Raw genomic sequence first — 23,997 nt, 5'->3', positions numbered from 1 at the left:
TTTCATCATCCTGAGGTAAGTTAGGCAATTGCAATATAAAGGACCGAAATGATGAAAAAATATTAGAACTAAGGTCTGTTGCATTGTCAATACCTACTCTAATACTAATTTAAAATTGAAAATATCTTTAAACAATACTGTATCTCGGACTTTATCGGACATGGTACAAGTTATTACATTTCGGGTTTTTATTACAAAACGGGTTGTTACTGTCACCCCGAAATGTAATAATGCATCGCAACCCACTTTGTAATAAATTATTACATTCATGATTTGTTGATGGAGTCTATAAGAACAAAGGTCGGGGGAATACCTACTTTAAATACCTACTCTAAATACCTACTCTAAACAGTGTCAATACCTACTCTAAAACTAATTTAAACTTGAAAATGAATTTAAACAAGACTGTATCTGGGACTTTATCGAACATGGTACAATTGATTACTTTTCGGGTTTTTATTACAAAACGGGCTGTTACTCACGACCCAAAATGTAATAATTCATCGCAACCCACTTTGTAATAAATTATTACATTCATGATTTGTTGATGGAGTCTATAAGAACAAAGGTCGGGGGAACAGTCAATACCTACTCTAAAACTAATTTAAACAAGAAAATAACTTCTAAAAATGTCTGTATCTCTGATTTAATGGATATGATAAAATTTATAACGTTTCGGGTTTTTATTACAAAACGGGTTATTACTCTCGACCCGAAATGTAATAATGCATCGCAACCCACTTTGTAATAAATTATTACATTCATGATTTGTTGATGGAGTCTAAAAGAACAAAGGTCGGAGGAACAGTCAATACCTATTCTAAAACTAATTTAAAAATGAAAATAACTTCTAAACAAGTCTGTATCTCTGCTTTAATTGACACCATAACATTTATTACATTTCGGGGTTTTATACAAAACGGGTTGTTACTGTCGACCCGAAATGTAATTATGCATCGCAACCCACTTTGTAATAAATTGTTACAATCATGATTTGTTGATGTAGTCTATAAGAACAAAGTTCGGGGGAATACCTACCCTAAATACCTACTCTAAACAGTGTCAATACCTACTCTAAAACTAATTTTAACTTAAAAATGATTTTAAACAAGACTGTATCTGGGACTCTATCGAACATGGTACAATTGATTACATTTCGGGGTTTTATTACAAAGCGGGTTGTTACTCTCGACACGAAATGTAATAATGAATCGCAACCCGTTTTGTAATAAATTATTACATTCGTGATTTGTTGATGGAGTCTATAAGAACAAAGGTCGGAGGAACAGTCAATATCTACTCTAAAACTAATTTAAACATGAAAATAACTTCTAAAAATGTCGGTATCTCTGATTAAATGGACATGATAAAATTTATTACATTTCGGGTTTTTATTACAAAACGGGTTGTTACTGTCGACCCGAAATGTAATAATGCATCGCAACCCACTTTGTAATAAATTATTACATTCATGATTTGTTGATGGAGTCTATAAGAACAAAGGTCGGGGGAACATTCAATACCTACTCTAAAACTAATTTAAACATGAAAATAACTTCTAAAAAAGTCTGTATCTCTGATTTAATGGACATGATAAAATTTATTACATCTCGGGTTTTTATTACAAAACGGGTTGTTACTCTCGACCCGAAATGTAATAATGCACCGCAACCCACTTTGTAATAAATTATTATATTCATGATTTGTTGATGGAGTCTATAAGAACAAAGGTCGGGGGAACAATCAATACCTACTCTATAACTAATTTAAACATGAAAATAAGTTCTGAAAAAAGTCTGTATCTCTGATTTAATGGACATGATAAAATTTATTACATTTCGGGTTTTTATTACAAAACGGGTTGTTACTGTCGACCCGAAATAAAATAATGCATCGCAACCCACTTTGTAATAAATTATTACATTCATGATTTGTTGATGAAGTCTATAAGAACAAAGGTCGGGGGAACAGTCAATACCTACTTTAAAACTTATTTAAACATGAAAATAAGTTTTAAAAAGTCTATATCTCTGATTTAATAAACATGATAACAATTATTACGTTTGGGTTTTTTTATTACAAAACGGGTTGTTACTCTCGACCCGAAATGTAATAATGCATCGCAACCCACTTTGTAATAATTTATTTCATTCATGATTTTTTGATAGAGTCTATAAAAACAAAGGTCGGGGGAATACCTACCCTAAATACCTACTCTAAATACCTACTCTAAACAGTGTCAATACCTACTCTAAAACTAATTTAAACTTGAAAATGAATTTAAACAAGACTGTATCTGGGACTTTATCGAACATGGTACAATTGATTACTTTTCGGGTTTTTATTTCAAAACGGGTTGTTACTCTCGACCCGAAATGTAATAATGCATCGCAACCCATTTTGTAATAAATTATTACATTCATGATTTGTTGATGGAGTCTATAAGAACAAAGGTCAGGGGAACAGTCAATACCTACTCTAAAACTTATTTAAACATGAAAATAAGTTCTAAAAAAGTCTGTATCTCTGATTTAATGGACATGATAACATTTATTACATTTCGGGTTTTTATTACAAAACGGGTTGTTACTCACGACCCGAAATGTAATAATGCATCGCAACCCACTTTGTAATAAATTATTACATTCATGATTTGTTGATGGAGTCTATAAGAACAAAGGTCGGGGGAACAGTAAATACCTACTCTAAAACTAATGTAAACATGAAAATAACTTCTAAACAAATCTGTATTTCTGATTTAATGGACATGTTAAATTAATTACATTTCGGTTTTTTATAACAAAACGGGTTGTTACTGTCGACCCGATATGTAATAATGCATCGCAACCCACTTTGTAAAAATTATTACAATTCGGGTTTTTATTACAAAACGGGTTGTATCAGAGCACTTGCGTCCATTAGAGGGCCTTGGCAAATGCAAGCGTGTTCAGTAAATTGACAATTAAAAAAACATTTATATCGAATGGCTGATGAGAATCTAGCATCATGCTAATTTGTGATGATGTCCAAACAAAACAACTTTCAGCCTTGTTGGAGAAAAAGAGAATTCCCAGAAAAAGTAAATGTGAATAATAGGAAAAGGAAGATAATAAATCATATAAATCCTATTTTACATATTGTAATAATTGTATACAGACATTCATGCGTTTTAACTTTCAATAAATATGTTTTATTTTGGCTTTTATTTAAACATTAAATAATGATCAAAAGGGGCCTTTTCACGTTTTGGTAAATTGACAAAATAAAAAATAAAAAATAGTTTCAGATTCGCAAATTATCGTTAAAGTTATGATATTCGTGTGGAAACATTCACCATGCTCTATAATATCCATTATTTGTATCTTTTGAAAACCTGAAAACTATAAAGCGTTGCAACGCGAAACGATTTAATAATTTGTAGAGTTCTGTTGTTGTCGTTATATTTTGTGATACTACGAGGATTGCATTTATAAAGTATAAAATACACCATTCATTGTATGAGCACGAATGACCGAGTGGTCTAAGCGAGAGACTTTAATTCTATGGCTCAGTGGTTCGAGCCCAGTTGAGGGTTATTTTTTTACTTTCTTTAATTTCATTCTTGTTTTCTGCTTAAGCTTTTAAGATCCATGGTTTACAATTATCAATATAAAGCATTTACATACAAAGTTCAATATATGCCAAAATCTGTGACAAGGCCCCTTTAAATAAATAAATTATGTTAATAAATGCTCAATATATTTATTATATCAGTATAGTCCTAATAATCAAAGATAACAAACAACATTTGCAAACCTTAGCGTTTAAAGATGTAAATCACTAAAAATTGAATTACTGTTATTTCAAGCAGCAAAAAAACACAATATAACGTAACGAATTTAATAATGCGCGTTAGTAACAGTCTCCTTTGGCACCAAAAATTATCAACGAAAAACAAGTTGAACATATCAAAACATACAAGCACGTGACGACAAAACCTCGATTATTATAGTATTACTACTACAACTTCTACAACTACTACTACAACAACAAATACTAGTAGTAGTAGTAGTAGTAGTAGTAGTATATGATGATATTAAAAATGAAATGACTATGATGATGATGATGATGATGGTGATGATGGTGATGGTGGTGAAGATGAAGATGGTGAAGATGATGAAGATGATGAAGATGATGATGACTACTAATACTACTACTACTACTACTACTACTACTACTACTACTACTACTACTACTACTACTACTACTGCTACAATTGATGGTCGATTATACTAGTGTTTCCTGTAAAATCATTGTTTGTAGGTCATTGAGGTCGGATGTCTGTAACTGTGTCCGGCCGTTCTGAACCACTACCTGTTGAAACCGGTCCATTTCCGGCGCCGGACTCGCAAGCAGTTTTTTAACACCAAATATTTTACAGAATGTATCTCGAAATTGTTTACTCAGTGTGCAATACAGAACGAAATTAAACGCCGAATTCACTGCTAGCAAGGAGTCGGTTATTTCTCGGATACCTTTAACAATATTGTTTTCCTCTGCGTATCCAAATCCAAAAAACATCGACATCACAGCATCAGGTGTAATGCATACAAGAAACACGATAATTATAATAATCATGATCAATGTTATACGATTCCGTCCAGACAATGTTTTCCCTTTTACCCGCTCTCGCTTCAATTCACGTATAATCCTTGCGTTTAGAAATATAAGAACCACCAAGGGTACTATTGAGCGGAATAGATTTTGAATCCAAGTATATGGCTTCATGAATGATTGGTTTTGTCCCAAAGCTGTCGGTTCCACTTTATAACATGTAACGTTTATTGACACATCCTCTATTCGAACTGCATGATACCTTAACGCTGATGGAACACTTAAAACTAGCATTACAATAAACACAGAAATACTGGTGTTTCGAGCCCTCGATATTGTACAAATTGACTTTGCCCGAGTCGGATGGCACACAGATATATAGCGTTCAATTGCAATCGATACTGTGAGCCATGCTGTGACACATACAGCAAAATTGAATATGTAATGTGCATAGGGATATAACTGCGACATCACTTGACCTGCATTTTCTGCCTGGATTTGTTTCATTAAGATGACGACAAAATAAAGAAGGTCGTTTATGAGTTTCACAGTGTCCGAGATGGCGAGTGCTGATAGGTACACGTTCGTAGATGTAGACATGTCTTTGTGAAATAAAACTATCAGTGACAGCATGTTACCTAAAATTCCCGGAAAGCATAACACAGGGTAAATAATTAATCCGGTTATAAATTGTGCTGCGTCATAAAACGCGTCTCCCGTGCTGGAGTCGTTCAAATGTTGAATACAGCAAGGACTAGCACTGGTGTTTGTAGCCATATCAGTGAAGATAGTCGTTGAAATGTTGAATACAGCAAGGACTAGCACTGGTGTTTGTAGCCATATCAGTGAAGATAGTCGTTCAAATGTTGAATACAGCAAGGACTAGCACTAGTGTTTGTAGCCATATCAGTGAAGATAGTCGTTGAAATGTTGAATACAGCAAGGACTAGCACTGGTGAGTGTAGCCATATCAGTGAAGATAGTCGTTATAATGTTGAATACAGCAAGGACTAACACTAGTGTTTGTAGCCATATCAGTGAAGATAGTCGTTCCATGCGACATTAATTGCCAATGGTTAACAGCAGATAGATGCACCAAGTCAATATAAAAAAACATCAGCAGACGTTTGTTCCGTATTTTTAACAAGGAATCCACCTTTTTAACAATCTGAACAACTGTCCATAAAAGAATAGTTTGTTCTAACTGTATCAAGGGTTTTAAAATGACCAATATCTTGTTTTTGGCGTTTAGTGCAGCAGTGGTTGTTTAGAACTTAACACAAGTTTCAATCAATGCGGGGACTATAACATAGCGACTGTGTACCGCATGTATCAGCACCCTGGCACCTGAAATATACAATGTATTTGTATAACAAAGTAGTGCCATTGTAATGGACAGATTAAAACAGAACATGAAAGACCGTTTATTAAAGGGACCTTTTCACAGACTTCGGCATGTATTGAAGGTTGTCATTAAATTCTGTATATTGATAAATGTAAACATGGAATCTAAAAAGCTCCAGTAAAAGAAAACAAGAATAAAATTTAAGTAAGAAAAAAAGTAACCCTCAACCGGGCTCGAACCACTGACCCATGTAGTAAAAGTCTAACTCGTTGACCACTCGCTTATCCGTGCTCATGCAATGAGTGATGTATTCTATACTTTATATACGCAATCCTCGTAGTATCACAAAATACAACGACAACAACAGAACTCGCCTTATTATTCAATCGTTTCGCGTTGCAACGCTTTTTAATTTTCAGATTTTAAAATCGTCAAAAGATGCATAATATAATGGATATGTTAGAGCATGGTTAATGCTCAGTAATACTGGTTTATCATAACTACAACGAAATTTTGTGAATCTGAACCATTTTTTGTTATTTTGTCATTTTACCAAAACGTGAAAAGGCCCCTTTAAGACTAATACATATGTAAATCGTCTTTAATGCATACAATCATAAATAAAATAATGTAATGTGTCAGTATATTTATAAAGAGAAAAACTTAAGCATTTGAAAGACATTGAGGAACTGTTTCTTATCATTTACTACGGTACATGTGTCATACTTTTAGCACAAACAATACAAAAAGTGTCAAAGAAATCTTATAATTTACAATATCAATGACTAAACAGTGATAAATATACGTATTTCAAGAGATGTATAGAAAACTATCAGTTTCAATTCAGTCGCATGTGTAAAGGGATTGTGTATAGAAAAGACTGCATGTACATGTTTGCATATATTAATAATTTCAAATTAAAATCTTGATGTCAATAAACTATACAACTTAACAACAGATGGGTTTATGTGATAAATACGTCTGATATGGTTTATATGATCACAGATTAATACGATCGTTCCAAGCACAACTACATGCCTTTCAGACACGTCCTCATGAAATATTCAATTTACACTCAATTTAAGGACGTATGCTGCAGTTTTAATGGAAATTTTGTTATATCTAGAATTAGATAATTTTTGGTATTTAGCTAGAACCATCATTTGAGGATAGAAAAGTAAAATAAAAATCATGAGTCATCGGTGTTATTAATTTTTTATTAGCACTTGAACAACAAGCCTATTTCAGCATAATTCTTTTAACAAATAAGGTAATAGCATAAAAATTTAGTAAATTAAAGACGAAATTGATAAAAACAACCTCTATTCCTTTCACAATATATTATACATACTGATTCAATTTGACTGCAAATTCATTTTTAAAACAATATCAATCGAATGATTAATGTTTTAATTAGTCCAGACGTCGTGGATAAATGATTTTAATTCATCAGGTATTCCATGTAGTAAATGGTCTCAAACAACACTTCATGGACGTTGATACCTTAAGCCGTTGTCTGATAAATTAAAATGATAAAAGTGTTCCGATTTTTTTAAGCAAATATTATATGTATATAAAGATTTTGACTATGATTTAAATGTAATCAAATATATTTGTACGACATGTTTCAAACATATGATGATTCAATACCAATGTGCTTCATTCTAAGGAAAGCTATCCGTTTTAAACGAGTATTACTTGCAACACAAAGATGTTCAATGGTAAGGGTGTATCGACTTTAATCCGTCACGAGACTCATGCTCGCCGTTACATTCACGCGATAAAAAGGTCTGTGTGGTCTTAGGGAAGATGGTTGATTCGTATTGTGTAGTTTAGGGGCTACACATTGCGTATCAATTGTCATTGCTTCATTATACGTTATGTCTTGACGTTATTCCCTTATTTGACATACATCCCATTCGAAACGACCATCCGAAAAAGAAAACACATATTGCGCAACCGGTGTTACAGTAAAAACAAATTTGCGTGAAACTAAACTGCCGAGTAAGTCCTTAAAGCAAAGTCGATATACTACACACAACAACATAACACTAGTAATTCAGACACAGTATTTTTTAATTTATTTTAGGTTTGAACTATCGTAAATGTACGCATGCTATGTAAATTTCAACCGTAACGCATTTACAGTGCATAAGCTCTTGGGTCAGCCGGGGAGGGGTATGCGATATTATATACAATGGACGTATGGTTAAGTTGTGGTTCGGACTCGATACTGCTACCCAAGGTGTTGCGATGCCAGTGCGTTACCACTAGCCACTGAAAGCTCAGTATAACATAAAAAGAGACACAAGCATATTTAGCACCGTGAAAAGGGCATTTCACAACTAATCATGTACATTGTATAACAAAAGGTTATTTTGTTCGCAAATGCAAGACTTATGATCATTATATATAGTAACTGAAATACAAAAGTCTGTAAGGTGAACTTTTAAAACATTTTAATATACAAACACAATTATGATGAAATAGTTAATGTGCAGTGCTGACTTTATTTAAGTCTACAGATGTGTTGAGAAACCAGGACTAAATCAAATAATATAGCAAAATGCTATAAAAAGGCTACCAAAGAGTTACGGATGCGCTACTCACAGTGCACCCGCTATTGCGAATATTTGAACTCTGCCCAATAGGCGGAGTTATCCGGGCTCTATGAGCCCACCATCATGGGGTACTGGTCGTGGAAGCCCGATGTCTTTCATATTATTCTCGCTTTTATTCCATTAGGATCATCCTCAAATACCACTTTATACCACTTAAGTGAAGGGACCAGCTCCGCTAGCGATCCTCATATCTCGATGCTATCATCTATAGAGATCGCGATGCGTATAGTCTATCTATCATCTCTCTCTATCTCTCTCTCTTATTCTCTCTCTCTCTCTCACTCTATCTCTCTCCTCCACCACTCATCCCCCATCTCACCCCTCCCTCCCTCCCTCCGACCTGTCTTTTGTCTCACTCATCTCTGTAGGTAATCTCTCTCTCTCTCCTCTATGATTTACTCTCCCATCCTCCCTAACTCTTTTTTATTTACTATGTCTCCGATTCCTTCCTCTCACTTCTTTCTCTCCCTAAACTCTTACATTTTACCTCAGGTCTCCACATCCCTCAAACTTATTATTCTTTCACTCTCACTCAACGGAATAAATTCCATATTTCCGATTATGCAAACTGTGGCGAAGTCCAACTATAAACCTCATACACAAAACCAGAACAGAATCTCCGTTTAACAAGATAAATGCACTGGACTCTAAAATCGTTGTCTATAGATAAGAATAATATATTTCCTTTAATTATATATATAAAGCAATAATACAATTATGATATACAAAACTAGTTGGTACATAAAACTTTTGTGACTTTATATTGATAACGTGTCGCTAATGACAAACAACCCTTTTATTATAGTTCAAGGCCTGAGGATTGATGTGTGGAGTAATGTTCTTACATTTTAACTGCAAGCTTTCGTATTGCTGAGAAACATTGCCTTATAAACTATTAGATCATAATCTAACACGAACAGGTGGCCAGTTTGTGATCAGATAATGTATAGTTGGATCATAATTTTAAGATGACACCCAACAACATGATATGAATTGGTGCAGTAATGCAGGGGTTACATGATTCAACTAGGTGTTAAATTGTATGTTCATGAAGGGGTCAAATAATTCAACTAGGTGTTTAATTGTATGTCCTCTTCAAGACGTTTGTCATCCTATTATAGTTCGATTGGTCATTGTGGGCTCGGGTACTACTAAAATGTACCCCGGGTACTCTTTAGTATACTTAAATGTACCTGAGGTACGGAAAATATAATAATACGTACCCGGCCAATTTATACTGTACCCGAGTTTTATTCCCGCCCCAAATCCGATGTTGTATTTAAAACGCGCCACGAAACACGAAAAATTCTCTTTAAACAAATTCAATATGCTTTTTTAGTAGGAGTTTCGATAATGTAGAGGCAATTTTACAGAGTATTGACATAAATAAACACATAATCTTTTTTTAAAGCCGACAACAAAAATTTAGCGTTAAAATTCCCGGGTACCTTTGTGTATATTTTCCTTACCGGGGTACATTTAAGTATACTTCATAGTACCCGGGGTACATTTAAGTAGTAACCGAGCCGACAATGACCAATCGAGCATTAGTTAGGGTTTAAAAATCACGCTACTTTCACCCTTTCTTAATTTATGGTGTACTAGGGATCCTTTTTTAAACTCACAGTCCTTTTTAAGGTAATACTTATTTTATTATATATTTACTGGTTCTTTTATACAAATTAAACAGTTTAACTAAACATTTTAAATATATACAAATGTAAGGGACTCTTTTAAGTTAAAGGCGTCAACATTGCAATAAAATTGTCGTTAAGGCACCCACTCAGTACTGTTTTCAAATGTGAAATGTTTAATTTAAACTTGCGTTGCCATGAACATTTAAGTTTGAAAGTGAGGCTCGATTGGTCAATGTCGGCTCGGGTACTCCTTACATATACCCCGGGTACTCATAAGTATACTTACATGTACGAATATTCAATAATAGTACGTCCTGTTTAATTGCGTTGGGGTTAGCGATCATTTTACTTGTTCACTTCTTGTAATGAGCGACGATTTCATTGGAACTGGTTTTCACTGACCCCAGATTACGCGGATAATATTTTCCGCGGGAAGCTATCGTAAATTCAATAAATTGAATAAATTCATCGCAGACTTCTTGAAGTTTGTTAAGAATATTGAATATAAGTTTGGCAAACGCAGTCATATCGGGATTTGTTCACAGATTTTGGATGTTTTGAGATGTGTCATAAAATGCTTTAAATTTATAAATGTTAACATCGGCACTAAAAGCTCCAGCATAAAACAAGAATAACATTTAAAAAAGCAAAAATGTTACTCACACATGAGCTTAAAACACCGGCCATTGGGAGCAAAGTCTAGCGCTTTAAACACTCGTTCATCCGTGCTCTTATACTTTATTGTTTTTTTTTTCTCACTTTTTACAAGCAATCCAGGTAGTGTAACAAAATATAACGATATTAATAGAACATGATTATTCAATCGTTTCGCCTTTGTAACGCTGTATAATTTTCTGGTTTTTAAATCGTAAAAGGATAAAAAAAAATTTGATCAAGGAAAATGTTCAGTATTATTGTTGCCTCGCAAATAGCTTAACTGCAAAGAAAATTTGCAAATCCGAAAAAAAAAGTTTTTTGTCAATTTACCGAAACGTGAACGTGTTTTTTAAAGCTGACCGTGACGCGTATTGTGACTGCCTTCAATTGATTGTGTTACGAAAGTCGTTGCTAAATGTAAATATCCTGATCACTTTGAACACCCCATTATCTGTAATGAATGAGTTTTAAAAATATAAAAATTGGAATATAAACTCATGGAATCTTACATATAATGACCATTGTCTTTAATCGTAAACTATCAATAGATGAAACAATTTATGTTAATTTTGTTTTTCGTGTTCACAGAGTTGCTTATTTCACTCGGGATTTAACTGTGTACCGAAAAACATACGATTATTTTACGGTTATTATTACGCATTCGCATTATTAAGCATTTACTTTTATTTAAAGAAAATACGAACCCCTGCCGTTGGTAAATCCTTCTGCTGTGTCAAGTTCGTCGATCGGTGAAGTCAACGTCAAATCACTAAACACGGTGTGCATACATCGAGCCTGTGAGTGAAAACATACACGTGCAATAAAAAAAAACACTACTTAAATGTGTAACATGTAAATGTATAAAAAAAAGGGTAAATCAAGATGTTTGATGATAAATTTTGCAAAGGAACCTTTTCACATATTTTGGCATGTATTGAAGTTTGTCATTAAATTCTTTATATTACGTATAAATAAAATGGTTAATTGATAAATGTTAAAATTGGATCTTAAAAAGCTCCACTAAAATAAGAAAACAATTAAAGAAAGAAAAAAGGTAACCCGCAACTGGACTCGAACCACTGATCCCTGGGGTAAATGTCTAAAGTTTAGACCACTCGGCCATCCGTACTCATACAATAATTACGTATTTTATACTCTATATAAGTAATCCTCGTAGTGTCAGAAAATATAACAACAACAACACTCTCCAAATTATTCAATCGTTTCGCGTTGTAACGCTTTATAATTTCAGGATTAAAAAAAACGTCAAAAGCTGGCTAGAATGGAAATTTTAGAGCATGGTTAATGTTGAGTATTAGTGTTGCCTCACAAATATCATAACTACAGCGAAAATTTGAGAATCTGAAAAAGAAATTGATTTTGTCTTTCTACCAAAACGTGAAAATGTCCATTTAATGAAATAAAGTGAAGGTTTAAAATATGTATTTAAAAAAAATGTGCCCATTTTTTTAGCCACCAGTTATCCAGGAAATCTAATACAATACAAAGTACGCTATAAATCATGAATAAATTAATTATTTTAATGGGAAATGACACATTTACGAGCAAACGATGTATATCGGTGTTCGCCGAATGTTGCCTTATACACCCGAATAGACAATACCATAGAGGAAAATCACGTGATAGTAAAGATATCGACGCAAATGCCGATTCAGTTATTTTTCGCCGTTTTATACCCTATATTACTTTTGTTTGATTTTTAAATCGTTCACGTTTCAACCATATTAGTTAAAAGGTGATTAGCGTTTATTTAGTATTAAAATTCGGTTTATATCTAGACTTTACTTCTCGCGAATTTTTTAGTGGAGCTGTAATACGGCTCGATCGGTAATTGTCGGCTCGGGTAATACTTACATGTACCCCGGGTACTCGTAAGTATACTTACATAAACCCCGGGTACGGTTAATATACTAAAATGTACCCGGGAAATTCAACGCTAAATCGGTCGTTGTCGGCAATTTTTTTAAAAATAAATTATATTCATATTTATGTCCATTTTTTCTAAAATGGCCTCTTTATTATCGAAACTCATACTCAAAAAGCATGTCGATGCAGTTTTTTTTTAAAGAGAAGCTTTTTTAAGATAATCGGTAGCGCGTGTTACGACCTCGGATTTTGGGCGGGAATACAAATCGGGTACAGTCTAATATCGACCGGGTACGCTTAAGTATATTTACCGTACCCGGGGTACATGTAAGTATACTTAAGCGTACCCGGGGTACATGTAAGTAGTACCCGAACTGACAATGACCAATCGAGCTGTAATAAGGGCACACTGCCAAGAAATTCGTAGCTAGTAAAATCGAGATATAGAGCGATTATTAATACGAAATAAACGCAATCACTTTCTTGCTGATGTTGCAGAAAAGTGAGCGGTATTTTAAAAATTAATACAGGCAATAAAGGATACTAAACGGCGAAAAATACATGCCTCGACATGGACGTCGCCATCTTAGCTACCACGTGATTACTCACTTCGATAATTCCATGATCGATAAATTGACCGCCGCCATATTGGCTATCACGTGACCCGCTGTCATTACGGTACTGAAAAATTTGGTAGATTACAGCGTAATCATAGTGTACTAGCGCTTCTCTCCATTAACATTTTTGAATGAATTCGCACACAAGGATTGAAAACAAGTGAAACATGAAACAAAGTTTCGATAAATATCACATCATTAATGAATAGAAGTTAAATTAACAAAATACACGATAGCTTTATAAAATATGTATCCCTGCAAGGATATTCAGTGACAATACGTAATGTTTTAGGCTGAGTTAGCTTTTCAAAGCACACTTTACAGTAATGCCTTTGCCAAAAATTAATTTATTGAATTGCCTAAAATTTATGTTTATTCTTATGTTTGATAAAATGTGTCAACGGCATGAAGCATGATAAATCGAATACATGATTGGTGCCGAGATGGAGAAAGCTTATCCGGTTCGGCCCGAAAAAGAAAAATATTTCCTTTTTTAAAGCCTCACCGGATAAACTTTTTCCATCTTGGCACCAACCACGTATTCTCTATATTTGTCTCTATGGAATGTAATTATTCATGGATAATTTTACAGGTTATATTAACATCTGAAGTCTGAATTAAACTTTGTGATTTAAGCGTAAATAGTCCCTGATATATTAATTGCGAAACTTTCAAAGATTTAAGGCCGATGTATATTTTATGGAAAATTAGATGTCTACCTTTGTTTAAACCTATAGGATCTTTATAAATGCCGTGCTAATATAGTTCCGGTGATATTAAGAAAGAAATATTGTAAGATTCAAGACGATTTTATTGAATGGTACATATCTTTGATTGTCTAGACAAGTTCTATTTCGTTACTAATGTTTCCCCCTTTAAGCGTCATTATAAAAGAATCTATAGACGAAATGAAGTTTTTTTTATTTTAACTTAGACTGGTCCGGAAATATTTAATAGCGAAACTCTGTAAGAGTTCATGTACAGGCAAACTTTTTTCATTTAAGTATGTACTAGTTTCCAGTTAAGTCTAAAACTTTAGATTTATTTATTAATATTTTGTATTTATCGCTCTTAAGCTAATACAAAATCTCGCCGAAATGAATTTTGTAATTTTAAATGAATAAGTAACGGAGTTATTCATAAGCAAAACTGTGTAAGATGTCAGTCTTTTTTTATTGAAATGTACATATCAGCTGTTTCCTATACCTCTATTTCAAACGTATTATTTAAATAACATTTTATAGGTTAGATTAAAGTCCATAGCCTGAAATCAACTTTGTTTGTGTTATCAATATTTACTAAATGTATTAACTAAACAGATTTCATAATAAATCTAAATTTTCGATAAAACTGTTCAACTAGAAAAAGCTGAAGCCTTAAATAATTTTAAATAGCTCCAATGATGTACTCCATATTTACCAAACATGTCATAATTAAATTTTCTCAATAAGTTTTAATTCACGAAAAAAAAACACGAATAAATTACGTGCTGTAATGTTCTTGAAAAAAAATCATCTGCTAAAGAGGCACGAACGCATTCGCTCAATGAGAGGCGATGTGTTGCTTTAAAGAGTTTATGTCTATGCCCTTGACACCGCATGTCTGCACATGTAAGGTATCACGCGTCACCTTCAAATGACAGGTACAATGACAATCAAGACATTGTTCATGCTGAGTTGTATTTTTCTTAAAAGAATGCAGATGAACCTTGTTTCTATTAATCATATAAAATGAGCTATAATTTGATGATCATATCAATAACATAAGCTATTTTCATATACATATATTCAATAAAATCGTTTCAATTTCTGGGATTGTCTATACGATGAATTTCTGACATTGGCAGACATCGGAAAATAACGCGAGAATTTCCGATTTACTACAATCATGACAACTATTTGATGTACCAAACCAATAATCAGAGCTTTGAGACTTTGTAGTTTCAGAGGCGAGATTTGATAAAATTGATTTTGCTATACTTTGTATGATTCCCGGGCATGTACAGTTTCGATCTTTAATACTAAATTATTTGTAATTGTATTTGTCAAATTAACATTTCGGAGCAAGAGCAAAACGTTATTTCAATAATGTGATTTTGCCTACGGCCAACTTTGTAGGCTTTCACAAGAATATTTTTTGAATATATAGAGGATAACAGGTTATTGTCCTATTGTTTTCCCTATGTTATACCACTGCGCAAAGATACAAGAATAACTGCATTTAATTTCTTCCCTTTCGTTTTGAAATACATTTGTCGCATATATTTATTTATTTTTTAAAGGGTATGAGAAGAAGAAAAAACAGGTTGCTTGTTCGACATTTATTAATGATGCGAGGCTTTGAATAAAACAACGGTGATGTTTGTATGATGATTTACCACAACGGTGATGTTTGTATGATGATTATGATATATTGCGTCCATATTTTTCAATGTTGATCAATCTTTTACAACCTAAGAATTATCAATAACTTCTTCTTCAATTACACAACGGTATTACCGATAACAAGCAGAAGACTGGTATTACAGATAACACACAGGAGACTGGTACTACGTAAAACAAGCAGGGCATGATTGTTACTGATAACAAGCAGAATACCGATATAACTGATAAAAAGCAGGAGACAGGTATTACCAATAACACGAAGGAGACCGGTATTACCGATAACAAGAAGAAGAAAGACCGGTATTACCGATAACAAGCAAGAGACTGGTATTACCGATATCACGTAAGAGACCGGTATAATCGTCAACAAGCAGGTGAGAGACCGGTATGACCGAAAACAAGCAGGAGACCGGTATACCCGATGACAAGCAGGAGACCCGTATTACCGATAACACTCAGAAGACAGTTATTACCGATAACAAGCAGGTGAGAGACCAGTACTACGGATAACAAGCAGGAGATCGGTAATACCGAAAACACGCAGGAAACCGGTATTATCGATAACAAGCAGGTGAGAGACCGGTATTACCGATAACAGTCAGGAGACCGTTATAACCAATAAGAAGCAGGAGATAGATATAACCGATAATAAGCAGGAGACCAGTATTACTGATAAAAAGCAGGAGACCGGTATTACCGATAACACGCAGGAGACCGGTATTATCGATAACAAGCGGGTGAGAGACCGGTATTACCGATAACAAGCAGGAGACCGTTATAACAAATAAGAAGCAGGAGATAGATATAACCGATAATAAGCAGGAGACCAGTATTACTGATAACAATCAGGAGACGGGTATAACCGATAACAAGCAGAAAACCGGTATTACAGATTACACGCTGGAGACCGTTATTACCGATGACACGCAGGAAAACCGGTTTAACCGATAACAAGCAGGAGACCGGTATAACAATTACCGATAACAAGCAGGAGACGGATTTTACCGATAACAAGCAGGAGAGAGACCGGTATAGGCGACAGGTGTTAACAATAACAACCAGGAGACCGGTATAACCGATAACAAGCAGGAGATCAGTATTACTGATAACAATCAGGAGACCATTATTGCCTATAACACGCAAGGGACCGGTATCACCGATAACAAGCAGGAGACAAGTAGTACTGATTACAAGCAGTAGTCCGGTATTAGCGATACAATACAGAAGACCGGTATTACCGATAACACGCAGGAGACCTTTTTTTTACCTATTAAAAGCAGGATGCCGGTATTACCGATAACAAGCAGAAGACCGGTATAACCGATACAATGCAGAAGACCAGTATTACCGATAACAAGAAAGGGGCTTGTATTATCGATTACATGCAGGAGACCGGTATTACCGATACAATGCAGAAGACCGGTAGTACCGATAACAAGCAGGAGACTGGTATTACCGATTACAAGTAGGAGACGGGTTTTACCGATTACAAGCAGGAGAGAGACCGGTATAACCGATACTAATCAGGAGACCGGTATTACAAATAACAAGCAGGACACCGTTATTACCGATAACACGCAGGGGACCGGTATTACCTATAACAAGAAGGAGACCGATATAACCGATAACACGCAGAAAACCCGATATAACCGGGAGACGGGTATTACCAATAACACACAGGAGACCGGTATTACCGACAACACGCAAAAGACCGATAACAAGCAGGATACCATTTTTACCGATAACACGCAGGAATTCGGTATTGCCAATACCACGCAGGAGACCGGTTTTACCGACAAAAATCAGGAGACCTTTATTACCGATAACACTGAGGAGACCGGCTTTACCGATCACAAGCAGGGGACATGTATAACCGATAACACGCAGGATACTGGTATTACCGATAACAAGCAGAAGACCGGTATTACTGATAGCAAGCAGGAAAGAAACCGGTATTACCGATAACAAGCAGGTGACCGGTATTGCCGATAACACACATGAGATCGATAATACCAATAGCAAGCAGGAGACCGGTATTACTTATAACACGTAATATACCGATATAACCGATAACACGCGGGATACCGGTATTATCGATAACGCACAGGAGACCGGTATAACCGATAACACGCAGGAGACCAGTTTTACTGATAACAAGCAGGAGACCGGTATTTCAAATAACAATCAGGAGACCGATATTACCGAATACACACAAGAGATCTGTATTAGTGATAACAAGCAGGGGGGGCCGGTATTACAGATAACGGGCAGGAGACCGATATTACTGATAACACGTAGGAGACCGATATGACTGGTAACAAGTAGTATCGAACATTTTAAGTGCTTGATAATTCAAATATATTGTTTGATGCTTTATTTAAGATTTTCTTTACACTTCTTTAATAATTAACCACCACATGAATGCAGTTGACAAAATATTCAAAATGTTATGATAGACGAATTCATATTATATCAAAAAACAGGAAAAAAAACATGTTTCAGCGCCATTTTTGATTCTAGAAACGTGCGTTATAAATCACATGCATAATAGTAGTTACATGCATGACATATTTTATCTTTAATCAAGTGCTTATATCTGCAGTGATAATTGGCTGTGTTAATTATGTTCTTTTCTAGTTTCCAACTATTTAGTGTTAACTGCACAGAAGAGATATAAAGTTTTATATCGTTTTATCGTTTTCAGCCTGTGATGGAATGTTCGAGAGGCTGTGGGTGATCCAGAGGATCTGGTAGCGAATTCACAGCGGATTGGCGGACACATTTTATTTTATTTTACAAAATTAATTTTTGGATTGTCCCATGCATCAGTTTTCCGTCTTATTTGGCACAATCCAAGTCAATTGACATCAAAATACAAACTTTCACTTGATTACTTATTATTTGGCTTATAATTCTGTATGCACTGTGTAAAAATGTTAATCATTTCGTAAGTTGAACAAAAAATCTTGTATCGTTTCATAAAAATAATATATAAAATATTCAAAAATCGAATGTTAATAAAGTTCATGGAAAAATGATGAATGTGTTAGAAATACACGTTTGTGTAACTCATAAATAATCTTTGTTGTAATAATCTGAAAATGATGTTTTATAAAACTTCAGTCCATAAACTTGGTTAGCTAAGCTTAACATGATATTTAATATATTTTAGTAACTTAATGTACACGTAAGTATAATATATTAACGTTCATATACATGTATATTACTTTAGAAGACTGTCATTGTTTTCCTTTTGGCGTATGTTGCTTTGAATGAAGATAATACTTTTAGTGTACCAACCAAGAGTGGTAACCTCTCTTGAATGGCTGCTTAGCACAGGTTCAACTGTATAATGATAGATCTCAGTACTTCTGCTTAAATACTTCATGTTAAGACACTGAGTTACATACATAAAAATAAGCTTAAATCTGAGCATAAGTAAATTTTAAAGATGTAAATGATAATAAGTTTGAAACAAATTCATATTTTAACTGTATTGTGTCAAAAACAAACTACGCTGAATGACATAAATATTGAGTCATTGCGACCATCTGTGCACCTTTTTCACTCATAGCGAGATACGCAGCTATTTTTGCAGTGTTTCAGGTATACAGTGTTAAGGTATGTAGTGTTTCAGGTATGCAGTGTTTCAGGTATGCAGTGTTTCAGGTATGCAGTGTTTCAGGCATGCAGTGTTTCAGGTGAGCAGTGTTTCAGGAATGCAGTGTTTCAGGTATGTAGTGTTTCGGGTACGCAGTGTATTAGGTATACAGTGTTTCATGTATGCCGTGTTTCAGGTATGCAGTGTTTCAGGTATGCAGTGTTTCAGGTATGCCGTGTTTCAGGTATGCAGTATTTCAGGTATGCAGTGTTTCAGGTATGCAGTGTATCAGGTATGCAGTGTTTCATGTATGCAGTGTATCAGATATGCAGTGGTTCAGGTATGCAGTGTTTCAGGTATGCAGTGTTTCAGGTATGAAGTGTATCAGTTATGCAGTGTTTCAGGTATGCAGTGGTTCAGGTATGCAGTGTTTCAGGTATGCATTATTTCAGGTATGCATTATTTCAGGTATGCATTATTTCAGGTATACAGTGTTAGGTATGCAGTGTTTCAGGCATGCAGTGTATCACGTATGCAGTGTTTCAGGTATGCAGTGTTTCAGGTAAGCAGTGGTTCAGTTATGCAGTGGTTCAGGTATTCAGTGGTTCAGGTATGCAGTGTTTCATGTATGCAGTGTTTCAGGTATGCAGTGGTTCAGGTATGCAGTGTTTCAGGTATGCAGTGTTTCAGGTAAGCAGTGGCTAAGGTATGCAGTGGTTCAGGTATGCAGTTTTTCAGATATGCAGTGTTTCAGATTTGCAGTGTTTCAGGTATGCAGTGTTTCATGTATGCCGTGTTTCAGGTATGCAGTGGTTCAGGTATGCAGTGTTTCAGGTATGCAGTGTTTCAGGCATGCAGTGGTTCATGCATACAGTGTTTCAGGTATGCCGTGTTTCGGGCATTTAGTGGTTCAGGTATGCAGTGTTTCAGGTATGCAGTGTTTCAGGTACGCAGTGTTTCAGGTATGCCGTGTTTCAGGTATGCAGTTGTTCAGGTATGCAGTGTTTCAGGTATGCAGTGTTTCAGGTAAGCAGTGTTTCATGTATGGAGTGGTTTAGGTATGCAGTGTTTCAGGTATGTCGTGTTTCAGGCATTTAGTGGTTCAGGTATGCTGTGTTTCAGATATGCAGTGTTTCAGGTATGCAGTGTTTCAGATATGCAGTGTTTCAGGTATGCAGTGGTTCAGGTATGCAGTGTTTCAGGTATGTCGTGTTTCAGGCATTAAGTGGTTCAGGTATGCTGTGTTTCAGGTATGCAGTGTTTCAGGTATGCAGTGTTTCAGATATGCAGTGTTTCAGGTATGCAGTGGTTCAGGTATGCAGTGTTTCAGGTATGTCGTGTTTCAGGTATGCAGTGTTTCAAGTATGCAGTGTTTTAGGTATGCAGTGTATCAGTTATGCAGTGGTTCATGTATATAGTGTTTCAGGTATACAGTGTTTCAGGTATGCAGTGTTTCAAGTATGCAGTGTTTCAGGTATGCAGTGTATCAGTTATGCAGTGGTTCATGTATATAGTGTTTCAGGTATGCAGTGTTTCAGGTATGCAGTGTTTCAGGCATGCAGTGGTTCATGTATATAGTGTTTCAGGTATGCAGTGTTTCAGGTATGCCGTGTTTCAGGTATGCAGTGGTTCATGTATGCCGTGTTTCAGGTATGCAGTGTTCCAGGTTTGCAGTGTTTCATGTATACAGTGTTTCAGATATGCAGTGTTTCATGTATGCAATGTTCCAGGTATGCAGTGTTTCATGTATGCAGTGTTTCAGGTATGCAGTGTTTCAGATATGCAGTGTTTCAGGTATGCAGTGTTTCAGGTATGCCGTGTTTCAGGTATGCAGTGTTTCAGGTATGCAGTGGTTCAGGTATGCAGTGTTTCAGGTATACAGTGTTTCAGGTATGCCGTGTTTCAGGCATTTAGTGGTTCAGGTATGCTGTGTTTCAGATATGCAGTGTTTCAGGTATGCAGGGTTTCAGATATGCAGTGTTTCAGGTATGCAGTGGTTCAGGTATGCAGTGTTTCAGGTATGTCGTGTTTCAGGCATTAAGTGGTTCAGGTATGCTGTGTTTCAGGTATGCAGTGTTTCAGGTATGCAGTGTTTCAGATATGCAGTGTTTCAGGTATGCAGTGGTTCAGGTATGCAGTGTTTCAGGTATGTCGTGTTTTAAGGTATGCAGTGGTTCAGGTATACAGTGTTTCAGATATGCAGTGTTTCAGGTAAGCAGTGTTTCATGTATGCAGTGGTTCAGGTATGCAGTGTTTCAGGTATGCAGTGATTCGGGAATGCAGTGGTTCAGGTATGCCGTGTTTCAGGCATTTAGTGGTTCAGGTATACAGTTTTTCAGGTATGCCGTGTTTCAGGCATTTAGTGGTTCTGGTATGCAGTGTTTCAGGTATGCAGTGTTTCAGGTATACAGTGGTTCAGGTATACCGTGTTTCAGGTATGCAGTGTTTCAGGTATGCAGTGTTTCAGGTATGCAGTGTTTCAGGTATGCAGTGGTTCAGGTATACAGTGTTTCAGGTATGCCGTGTGTCAGGCATTGAGTGGATCAGGTATGCAGTGTTTCAGGTATGCAGTGTTTCATGTATACAGTGTTTCAGGTATGCCGTGTTTCAGGCATGCCGTGTTTTTAGGTAGGCAGTGTATCAGATATGCAATGTTTCAGGTATGCAGTGCTTCAGGTTTGCAGTGTTTCAGGTATGCAGTGTTTCAGGTATGCCGTGTTTCAGGTATGCAGTGTTTCAAGTATGCAGTGTTTTAGGTATGCAGTGTGTCAGTTATGCAGTGGTTCATGTATATAGTGTTTCAGGTATGCAGTGTTTCAGGTATGCAGTGTTTCAAGTATGCAGTGTTTCAGGTATGCAGTGTATCAGTTATGCAGTGGTTCATGTATATAGTGTTTCAGGTATGCAGTGTTCCAGGTATGCAGTGTTTCAGGCATGCAGTGGTTCATGTATATAGTGTTTCGGGTATGCAGTGTTTCAGGTATGCCGTGTTTCAGGTATGCAGTGGTTCATGTATGCCGTGTTTCAGGTATGTAGTGTTCCAGGTTTGCAGTGTTTCATGTTAACAGTGTTTCAGATATGCAGTGTTTCAGGTATGCAGTGTTCCAGGTATGCAGTGTTTCATGTATGCAGTGTTTCAGGTATGCAGTGTTTCAGATATGCAGTGTTTCAGGTATGCAGTGTTTCAGGTATGCCGTGTTTCAGGTATGCAGTGGTTCAGATATGCAGTGGTTCAGGTATGCAGTGTTTCAGGTATGCAGTGGTTCAGGTATGCAGTGTTTCAGGTATACAGTGTTTCAGGTATGCCGTGTTTCAGGCATTTAGTGGTTCAGGTATGCAATTGTTCGGGAATGCCGTGTTTCAGGTATGCAGTGTTTCAGGTATACAGTGTTTCAGGTATGCCGTGTTTCAGGCATTTAGTTGATCAGGTAAGCATTGGTTCAGGTATGCAGTGTTTCAGGTATGCAGTGTTTCACATATGCATCAGCAACACCAACATCAACAACACCATCATCATCACCACCGAAACAATGGTTGTCTTATTATCAATAAGGTCTTCAAACAACAACCTGGAAATAATAACTGTGCATGTATTACATAAAACAGTAAATTTTTACTTCAAATAAACCAGCTAACATTCTCACAAATTCTATAATTCTTTCTTATAAATTCGTGTCTATGCTAAGCTGTTATAATTTTTTGTATGTTTCGAATGAATGAATGAATGAATAAATGAATGAATAAATGAATGAATGAATGAATGAATAAATGAATGAATGAATGAATGAATAAATAAATAAATATATCTAGATAAGACAATTTAGTTAAATAAATAGTTTACATCAGATGTGTAAACTAACAGATGATTAACGCAAACGTTAATAATTTAACAGGTAACAATAAAATACAATGTATTTTAACTTACAATTTGTTAGTTTAATAATAATACTCTCCATCACGCGTTACAAACACTATTTGTGACGGCATATCGGCATATCCATAGCAGTGATGTATCGTCTATGATTTTAATTGAAGAAAAAAATGTAACTCATTGCTCAGAAAAGAAGACATAAAAGAAAATAAGTATTAACGTGAATAATTGTTATAATAAGTATGCTGATTTTCAAGAGTTAAATCGATAAGTAATAAAATAATAGACTCATTAATATTAGCATTTAATAAAGAATACCCATTCCAAACATTAATTAAATAGTGTGTGTATGTGTGTGTATTATCATTTAAAGATCGCGTGCAGCATTATACACCTACTAAATTAATATATAATTTAACAAGTAACTGATTGGCCGTTCTTCCTAAATATTACTTTAAATACAACAAAAAATATCTTAAGATTCAATTTAAAAGTACAGATTGATGAAAACAATACATGAAAATAGTACAATAAAGAAAATGGGCAATTCGTAACTACATTCCGAGTTGTTACACTACTTAAGCCATCGTGCAGGCTTATTAACGTGTTTCATTACAAAAAAATATATTATTCCTTGCAATAAACAGATTGAAAATATAGTAGGGAAATTCCACATATATTTTGAGAGTATACAAGTAAATAACATTTAATAGATTAACCTAAGGGAAACAATTCACACTTTCTCAATTGTTCTTTTATAATCCATTACCAAGACTGTCTTATT

General features: G+C 35.2%; 1 protein-coding gene across 1 annotated transcript; it reads right to left on the bottom strand.

Moving 5' to 3' along the window:
- Window positions 1-4,266: 4,266 nt before the first annotated feature.
- On the bottom strand, window positions 4,267-8,658 carry LOC127859700 (FMRFamide receptor-like). Its single transcript, XM_052397207.1, has 3 exons — window positions 8,619-8,658; window positions 5,918-5,940; window positions 4,267-5,475 (listed from the first exon to the last, which is right to left on the bottom strand). Exons 1-3 carry the CDS (start codon window positions 8,656-8,658, stop codon window positions 4,267-4,269), a joined length of 1,272 nt encoding a protein of 423 aa, XP_052253167.1.
- Between the last annotated feature and the right edge of the window lie 15,339 nt (window positions 8,659-23,997).

This window comes from Dreissena polymorpha, chromosome 15 (assembly GCF_020536995.1).
Source record: "Dreissena polymorpha isolate Duluth1 chromosome 15, UMN_Dpol_1.0, whole genome shotgun sequence".
Lineage (NCBI taxonomy): Eukaryota > Metazoa > Mollusca > Bivalvia > Myida > Dreissenidae > Dreissena > Dreissena polymorpha.
The sequence above is the reverse complement of the archived record's forward strand: the minus strand, read 5'-3'. Positions and strand labels throughout refer to the sequence as shown.